Source organism: Drosophila biarmipes, chromosome 3L (genome assembly GCF_025231255.1).
Source record: "Drosophila biarmipes strain raj3 chromosome 3L, RU_DBia_V1.1, whole genome shotgun sequence".
NCBI lineage: Eukaryota > Metazoa > Arthropoda > Insecta > Diptera > Drosophilidae > Drosophila > Drosophila biarmipes.
In genome coordinates, this window is record NC_066613.1 from 17,277,138 (window position 1) to 17,285,926 (window position 8,789).

Consider the following 8,789-nt stretch of genomic DNA (forward strand, 5'->3'; position numbering starts at 1 on the left):
CTCCTCCGACCGAAAGTTGGCCCGAAAACAGAACCACAAGACCAAGACCAGGACCATGTGGCGGGTTTAATGAGCTAACTGATTCTCTCGATTCCTCGCTCACCGTCATCCTCCGTTTATCTTTGGCCAAAAGTTTTAAAATTAATTTTTAATTGTTTATGCAGCAAAAGTTCAGCATCGGATAAAAGGAGAAAGGCAGCGGGAAAAATAAAAACAATTCCTGCAGCTCTAAGAAACAATAAAGATACTTTTGTTCCCTGTTTGTATTGTGCTGCCTTCGCGAAGGACCTGCTGCAAAATAACCAATTTTCTTTAGGCCCTTATTGGCCTAAATTAGCGGGTTGAAGATGTAAATTAAATATTGTATGCATTTTTTTTACTTTTATAAACTCGATTTATTTCGAATTCGAATGGTCTATTTGGTCTATTTGGCATGTTGCGAGAATTGAAATAACTTTAAAGGGGAGCTGGAAGAATAAATAAATACTCATTATTTTACACACAAATTCGTCTTACTTTGGTATATATAAAAAACTCATTTAAACTTTAGACGGATCTCCTAACATACCCCGATCTTTAGAATTCCTGACCCTGTAGAAGAACCATAGACGGCAGCTGCTTTCAGCCAACTAACCCAGAGATCTGAGACTGAGACCTTGCCTTGAGCAGAGTTCAGAGCAGATGTGAATGCAAATTTCGAGCGGTGCGTATTTTGTGCAGACAATAATAATCGGGCCAACAAAGTGGCCATTGATGACGATCGCGTATAACCGTAAAGTGGGGTGGCGAACGCTTGAACCCATGGGCATTACGACCGGGCCATTTGCATAACACTGGCCCAAAAGAGTTGACGGCGCGGTGTCAGCACTAAAAGCAGAAAAACCAGCGGAAAACAGAGGCAATGCTTTATAAAGGAAAATTATGCAAATTGCTAATAAATTATAGTGAGCCAGCGAACGACATGTAAAATAATAACCAGCGGACGGAGATGGAGCGGCGATGGAGAGCTTTTTCGGAGCCGGAGCAGGGGGAGCGGTCGCGAATTGAATTACAAATGTAAACACAATGCCACAGGACAGCGCAGGAGGACGAGAGGCGTTCCAGGACATGCCGGCGAGTGCTGACAGGATGGGGGCCGGGGCGCTGGCACTGCGAAATCATTAAAATAATAAAGCGCTGTGTGCGCTTTCAAGACGACAACAACGCGATGACGACGACGCTGACAACGGCGACAAGGACATTAACTGGCGAGCGGATAATGGCGAAACTTTTTGACATTTATTGTGTTTGTGTCGAATGTTTATTTATGATTGCACGCGGCCGGGGAGTTCGGCCCGTATTTACATTACAATGATCAGAAGAGCATAACTAAGGGCCGCCGGCTCGCAGCCTCATCCCATCCCATCCTCAGCGCCATCCCCAAATGCCCAACCATATCATCGGCTTGTTTGCGTATGCGAATGCGTATTAAATTAATGATACTTTCTAGATCATAAAATTCGTTATGCCAAAAGCTGGGATTCCCATCCTGGCTCCGAATCTGTTCTGTGCGCGAGTATCAACGTCAAAACACAAATCAAATAATCACATAAATGAGAGCACCACACGAGGGCCGGCACAGGCGGCGGGTGTGTCTATTGGATTGAAACAAATTGATTGTCATAAAACATCGTTTATACATATTATAATGTGTCATAGGATGTTCATGCTTCACTTCATGCCTTTGGTTCGGAGCCCAACCGCCAAAAAGTATACAGTTCAGCTCACACGGCTCATACCAACATCTGCCACATTTTAAATTTCAATCGGGAAAAGAAGAAGTATGGGAATTGATATTAAAAGGATTGTATAATATACTCATAATATTATTAAAGAAGTCTCTGCTTATTGAAATATAATGTTCGTTCCTAAATATTTTTAAGAATACATGAAATTCATTTATATATTAAAATCGAATGTATTAACTTTTTTGGGGCTTTAAATCTAGTTAAACTCAAGGATCTGAATTATGTCATATTTCATATATTTCTTTACAGATACGAGTATTTTATTTCACTTTCTTTGACTTGACTAAGCCAAGATCATTTTATGGGAGCTCCACTGTACTTGCATCCACATCTCAGTGGTCCGCCACGTTTTCACAAGTGCTGATGTGAGTGATTGCGATAAGGACGCCGCTGTCCGGGGATCGGGAGTGTTTCACATATATTTTTGGCCCCTTTATGAGGGCGATAGTTCCCCTAGCAACTCCAGCCGAAGTCGCAAACCCAAGGCGGGCAAAATTTATGGTTGTTTACAGCAGATTGCACACCCCATTTGCTTTGTTTTGCACTCGCTGCCACTTGACACACATTTTGGGGCGAAAACTCAAGATGGCTATATGACGATGACTCTTGAAAAACCCAAAAAACTTACGCAGTTTTGTCTCTTTAATTAGTCCAAGGCCGCGGGGCGGGGGAAATGTTCGTAAGACCCACGGGAGCGCCAAGTGAAAGTGCCCCAACATCATATGCATGATTTGTGAAAAGTTGCCCCAGCCAGCTTCAGCTCCCCTCCCTCTTCTTCTCCCGGAAGGAGACTCCTTCTCGTCCTTCTTGCCGCCGCCAGCAAGCTTGTTTTGCCAAGTTTATGAATTTCATAGCCAAAGTTTTTCGGCAGCGCATAACATGCTCCCAACTTGTAAGCTGCTCCTTGTTTTCTCGTCCTCGTCCTTTTCGCGTGCAGCATATTTTCGGCGAAATCTTTGATATCCTCGTCGCAAGGAGCTGTTAACGGGATGCGGGTCCCGCTTCATTACAACAACTGCTAGGGCCGTAAAATTCCCCACTGCACAATTAGCCGATTACGACAACAGGATGGGTTATCGATGGGTTTACTGTCATAAGTAGGGACAAGTTATCGTCTATAATAATCATATAACTATTTAATTAAAATTTTAATATAAGGTAATTGTCATTTGAAAAATTAAAGGTGACAATTTGTTAATTGATGTGTTTATAAGATTTAAAGTTGGGATTTTACTTAATATGTTCTTTTAGAAAATCAGTTCCCTCAGCAACAATACTGAACATTATAAACTACACGAATATTGTATATTTTTAAAAGTCAACTATTAATTATCAAACGCATACATATTCCTGATACTAGATTTGCTTTCCTATAAATTGTATTGCTAATTTAATTACTGCCTTGAAGGAAAACCTCGTATAAATTAAAGGCAAAATAGCCAAATTATAATTTAGGGATCAGCTTTTTAAACTCGTTTAGGTATTTTTGTAATACTTGTACTTTGTAATAACTATCCGAAAATATCCAACGTGTAACAACAAAAAAATCATTTACCAATCGCACAACGGAACAAATTAAAACAAACTCAAAAACTTATTAGCGAAACCCATTAAACAAATACGTCGTGCTGCCCATGCGACCTTTCGCCAACCATCAATCTTGAGCGGTTCGTTGAACTCCGAACCGAGTAGTACGCAAATTACCGATAGCCACTTAGAAATTAACGTTCGAAACTATTAATAAATGCCCGAGCTGTGCGAGCGCCAACGTACGCCGCCATTAAAAGGTTCGAATACCATTGTGTTTTTGCATTAGATCTTGTTAAGAGGTCCGATGCTCGCTCTTGACCGTGAAGCTGTATCTTAAGCTGCGGCAAAGGCAATCGAATCCAATCGAACAGCGAACGTCAAACGAAAGCGAAACGTACAGCATTTAGTTCCGCACTGGGCAATCTTCGGGCAACTCCACCTATGCACTATGGGATATGTTATCGAAATTTTGACCATATATGATTCCCACTGCTTAAAATAAATAACTTTCAAACAATGTAAATATATTTTTAAACACATCCTTAAAATAACTATGTGAAATACAAAGTAGCAGAACGATTTTTTTACATCTTTTGCTCTTAAAATAGGTTTTTTAAATATAAATCATAAATAGGTACATTAAGTTAATTAGGTTCAAGGGTAAGTAAAATATACCGAACAAAGTTTACTTTACGTGTTCCGAGGATTGGAAAAAACGTTGACATAAGTGTATTTTTTGGGAGGCTTACTTTATAGAGGAAGAAATTGATTTAGAAGAATTCAAAAATATGATAGTTTTTAGAAACAATTTCACCTTACTTCACCTTACCTTTAATTTGATTTTTATGATAAAGGGTTAGTAGGAATAATATAGCCTAGTATTAATCCTATAAACCCTTCATCATAAAAAAATAAGTATTTTGTACTCCCCATTGTGCATGTTTCCGAATATGACCACGTAATATTTTATTTTCGATTTTACCCACTGTGCTCCGGAGCAAACCGGCTCCCAGCTGGGCTTAATCTCCACGTGAAGATGAAGTTGGGCGACGCCAAGGGTGGCGGGGGCACTTGAGGGCTCGAGTGGCGCATGTTGGGGCTTTGGCCAGATTCATTGCTTTGTTACCGATTCGGAATCGGTTTCGATTTCGGTTTCCGCCGCTGTTTGCCGGCAAACAGAGAGCGCTGGTCATTGTTTGGCTTGGAGCTGGCAAACATTGGAGCGTATAAATATGCCGACAAATTGCGACGATTAATCATTCGACCCATAGATTCCATCGTCAAAGCAATTAGCTTGGAGATCTATAGCAAAATGGTGAATATCCCCGCAGCAGGATGCCCCGACCTCCAGGATTACTTCGTCTAATATTCGATTTCCCTCCGCATTGCAGAAACTTTTCTTAGCGTGCATCTTTATTGCCGCCGCGACGGCTGCAGTGATTCCTGTCGAACAAGCCAGGCACCGTCGTGACGTCTCCGAGATCGTGAATGAGTACATCCCGCCGGCGGAGGAAGTTGGTGCCGAGCTGGCCCAAGACCCCGCCGCCCTGGGAGATGATGGATACCGCTACAAGACCGTGCGCCGCCTGAAGCTCCGTCATCGCCGCGACGTTTCCGAGATCGCCAATGAGTACCTGCCCCCCACCGAGGATGTTGCCACCGAAGCCCCCATTGAGGAGGCCCCAGTCGAGGAAGCTTCTCAGGATTCCGCTGTCCTTGCCGCCGATGGATACCAATACAAGACTGTCCGCCGCTTGAAGTACCGTCAGCGTCGTGATGTTTCTGAGATCGCCAATGAGTACCTCCCTCCCACTGAGGAAGTTGTTGCCGATGCCCCTGTGGAGGAGGTTCCCATTGAGGAAGCTAGCCAGGATTCCGCTGTCCTTTCCACTGATGGATACAAATACAAGACCGTGCGCCGCCTCAAGTACCGTCAACGTCGTGATGTTTCCGAGATCGCCAACGAGTACCTGCCTCCTACTGAGGAAGTCGCCACCGAAGCCCCCATTGAAGAAGCTCCAGTCGAGGCTGCTTCTCAGGATTCCGCTGTCCTTGCCGCCGATGGATACCAATACAAGACTGTCCGTCGCCTGAAATACCGCCAGCGTCGTGATGTCTCCGAGATCGCTAATGAGTACTTGCCCCCCGCTGAGGAGGTTGTCGCCGATGCTCCAGTTGAGGAGGTTCCCATTGAAGAAGCTATCCAGGATTCCGCTGTCCTTTCCGCTGATGGATACAAGTATAAGACCGTGCGCCGCCTGAAGTACCGCCAGCGCCGCGATGTCTCCGAGATCGCCAACGAATACCTGCCCCCCACTGAGGAGGTGGTTGCCGATGCCCCTGTGGAGGAGGTTCCCATTGAGGAAGCAAGCCAGGATTCCGCTGTCCTTTCGGCTGATGGATACAAGTATAAGACCGTCCGCCGACTGAAGTACCGCCAACGCCGTGATGTTTCCGAGATCGCCAACGAGTACCTGCCTCCTACTGAGGAAGTCGCCACCGAAGCCCCCATTGAGGAAGCTCCAGTCGAGGCTGCTTCTCAGGATTCCGCTGTCCTTGCCGCCGATGGATACCAATACAAGACTGTCCGCCGCCTGAAATACCGCCAGCGTCGTGATGTTTCCGAGATCGCCAATGAGTACTTGCCCCCCGCTGAGGAGGTTGTCGCCGATGCTCCGGTTGAGGAGGTTCCCATTGAGGAAGCTAGCCAGGATTCCGCTGTCCTTTCCGCTGATGGATACAAGTATAAGACCGTGCGCCGCCTGAAGTACCGCCAGCGCCGCGATGTCTCCGAGATCGCCAACGAATACCTGCCCCCCACTGAGGAGGTGGTTGCCGATGCCCCTGTGGAGGAGGTTCCTATTGAGGAAGCTAGCCAGGATTCCGCTGTCCTTTCTGCTGATGGATACAAATACAAGACCGTGCGCCGCCTCAAGTACCGTCAACGTCGTGATGTTTCCGAGATCGCCAACGAGTACCTGCCTCCTACTGAGGAAGTCGCCACCGAAGCCCCCATTGAGGAAGCTCCAGTCGAGGCTGCTTCTCAGGATTCCGCTGTCCTTGCCGCCGATGGATACCAATACAAGACTGTCCGCCGCCTGAAATACCGCCAGCGTCGTGATGTTTCCGAGATCGCCAATGAGTACTTGCCCCCCGCTGAGGAGGTTGTCGCCGATGCTCCGGTTGAGGAGGTTCCCATTGAGGAAGCTAGCCAGGATTCCGCTGTCCTTTCCGCTGATGGATACAAGTATAAGACCGTGCGCCGCCTGAAGTACCGCCAGCGCCGCGATGGCTCCGAGATCGCCAACGAATACCTGCCCCCCACTGAGGAGGTGGTTGCTGATGCCCCAGTTGAGGAGGTTCCCATTGAGGAAGCCAGCCAAGATTCCGCTGTTCTATCTGCTGATGGATACAAGTACAAGACTGTCCGTCGCTTGAAGTACCGTCACCGTCGGGATGTTTCTGAGATCGCCAACGAGTACCTGCCTCCTACTGAGGAAGTCGCCACCGAAGCCCCCATTGAGGAAGCCCCAGTCGAGGCTGCTTCTCAGGATTCCGCTGTCCTTGCCGCCGATGGATACCAATACAAGACTGTCCGCCGCTTGAAGTACCGTCAGCGCCGGGATGTTTCCGAGATCGCCAACGAGTACCTGCCCCCTTCCGAGGAGGTCGTCACCGAGGCTCCTCTGGAGGAGGCTCCTGTTGAGGAAGCTTCTCAGGATTCCGCCGTCCTGGCTGCCGATGGATACCAGTACAAGACCGTGCGTCGCCTGAAGTACCGCCAGCGCCGCGATGTGTCCGAGATTGCCGGCGACTACCTGCCCCCCGCCGAGGAGGAGGTGGTGGCCGATGCGCCCGTCGAGGAAGTGTCCCAGGACTCCGCCATCCTTGGGGACGAGGGCTACCAGTACAAGACCGTGCGCCGCCTGAAGCTGCGTCATCGCCGAGCCCTGTAAGAAAGGACTAGCGCAAAATACCTATACCTGTACCTGAACCGCTCGTTCACGACTCGAACCACTCACCCCCACCAAGCACTATTAGGCCGTAAGTTTTGCTATTATTTAACGATCGAAATCAACGAATAAATCCAACAAAAATTGTTATACCCTAACCCGGCTGTTTTTGTGTTTATCCGACTCCGGGGAGCCCACTCCAGAGGGCTGGGCACCTGTTGGGAATGGGACTTGGACTCGATTCCATAAATTGTGTACCTTTTCGCTTAGTTATGACAGCAACAGTTAAGCTCATGGCTCAGCGCACAAGAACGCAATTATCCAAAAACGAGGTGGGTGAGGGCGCCGGGTCAGCGGGCTGGTCAGGACTCGACCTGGGTCCTGTATTTGGTCCCGGGTCCTGGCACCTTGCTCGCTGCCAGGCGCAACTTCGGCGAACTCTAACAAATACTTTAAGCTATGCTTTTGAAGATGTTAATCTCATGTCAAGTCCACTTTACACACAACGCCAAGGGTTTGCCCTGGCCTGCCATGTCCTTCTCAGACCCTTTATCCCTGCAGTGAGAGAAATGTGCAAGGTTTTTACAAAATGTATAAAATAAATCTTAAATGATATTTAAACATATTATTAAGAGTAATACAAAATAATTATACTAATATTTGTATTATTCAAAGGCGTTTTTATAGATATAAATAATACCTATGATAGAACCTTTTATTATTTTTAATATAATAACAAATATTTTTTAAACATTTTCTCCCTGTGCCTCCTCCCGCCAGGAACAAAGTCCACCCATTGATTTGCGAGAGTGGGTGTGCGGGTGTGGGTCGTTGTTTGGTGTTGGCAGGAGCAGAAAAAAAGTTGTTAAGTTAAAAGGCATTTGAACCGCAGCGAGCCAAGGATTTCGGTCAGCGCTCCTTTCTGGGATCTAACAACTTCCTTTGCACGCGCCTCCAACAAGGAGGTTGGCCCAAAAGCGGAAGGACTCGGCCCGGGGACCGGTGGACAGACCAACTAATAATAATTTATCGATCCCCTAGCCCAAGTAGTCACATACGTGGGTCGCCCTATGATTTATGGCGGCCAGGGACTCGAGTGGGCGGTTCCAAAACGGGCATCCTGGGGCGGGTCGGAGGGAGAGGAGCTGGCAGGACCCGCTGGCACAGTCCAAGGTGCCAGACTGGCGGCCAGCGCAGTGCCAAATTGGTTTAATGTGTGGTTAGACAACTTATTTAACGTTTTCAAGTGGTTAGCGCCCACACAATCTCGCCCTGCCAGATATGTGGAGCAGGGACAGTCACTCAGCGATTGGGGCACTCAGGTGGCCAGGCTCTCATTACCCGGGGGCAGGTGTTTGTGCTACACTATAAATATTTGATTTGATAAAAATGTTAAGCTTTAGTAACACCGAAACGTTTTATTTACATTTCCGTACAGACCGATGCAAAAAAAATTGTATTTTAAGATCTTAAGATAATAAAATTATAAAAAACCTAAATACCTAACAAATAGAACAGA

The 8,789-nt window shown here is 46.8% G+C and overlaps 1 protein-coding gene across 1 annotated transcript; it reads left to right on the plus strand.

Annotated features, from left to right (window-relative positions):
• Positions 1-4,590: 4,590 nt before the first annotated feature.
• LOC108034600 (uncharacterized) lies at positions 4,591-7,411 on the plus strand. Its single transcript, XM_017109533.3, has 2 exons — positions 4,591-4,632; positions 4,709-7,411. Exons 1-2 carry the CDS (start codon positions 4,630-4,632, stop codon positions 7,271-7,273), a joined length of 2,568 nt encoding a protein of 855 aa, XP_016965022.3. The 5' UTR covers positions 4,591-4,629; the 3' UTR covers positions 7,274-7,411.
• Positions 7,412-8,789: the final 1,378 nt, after the last annotated feature.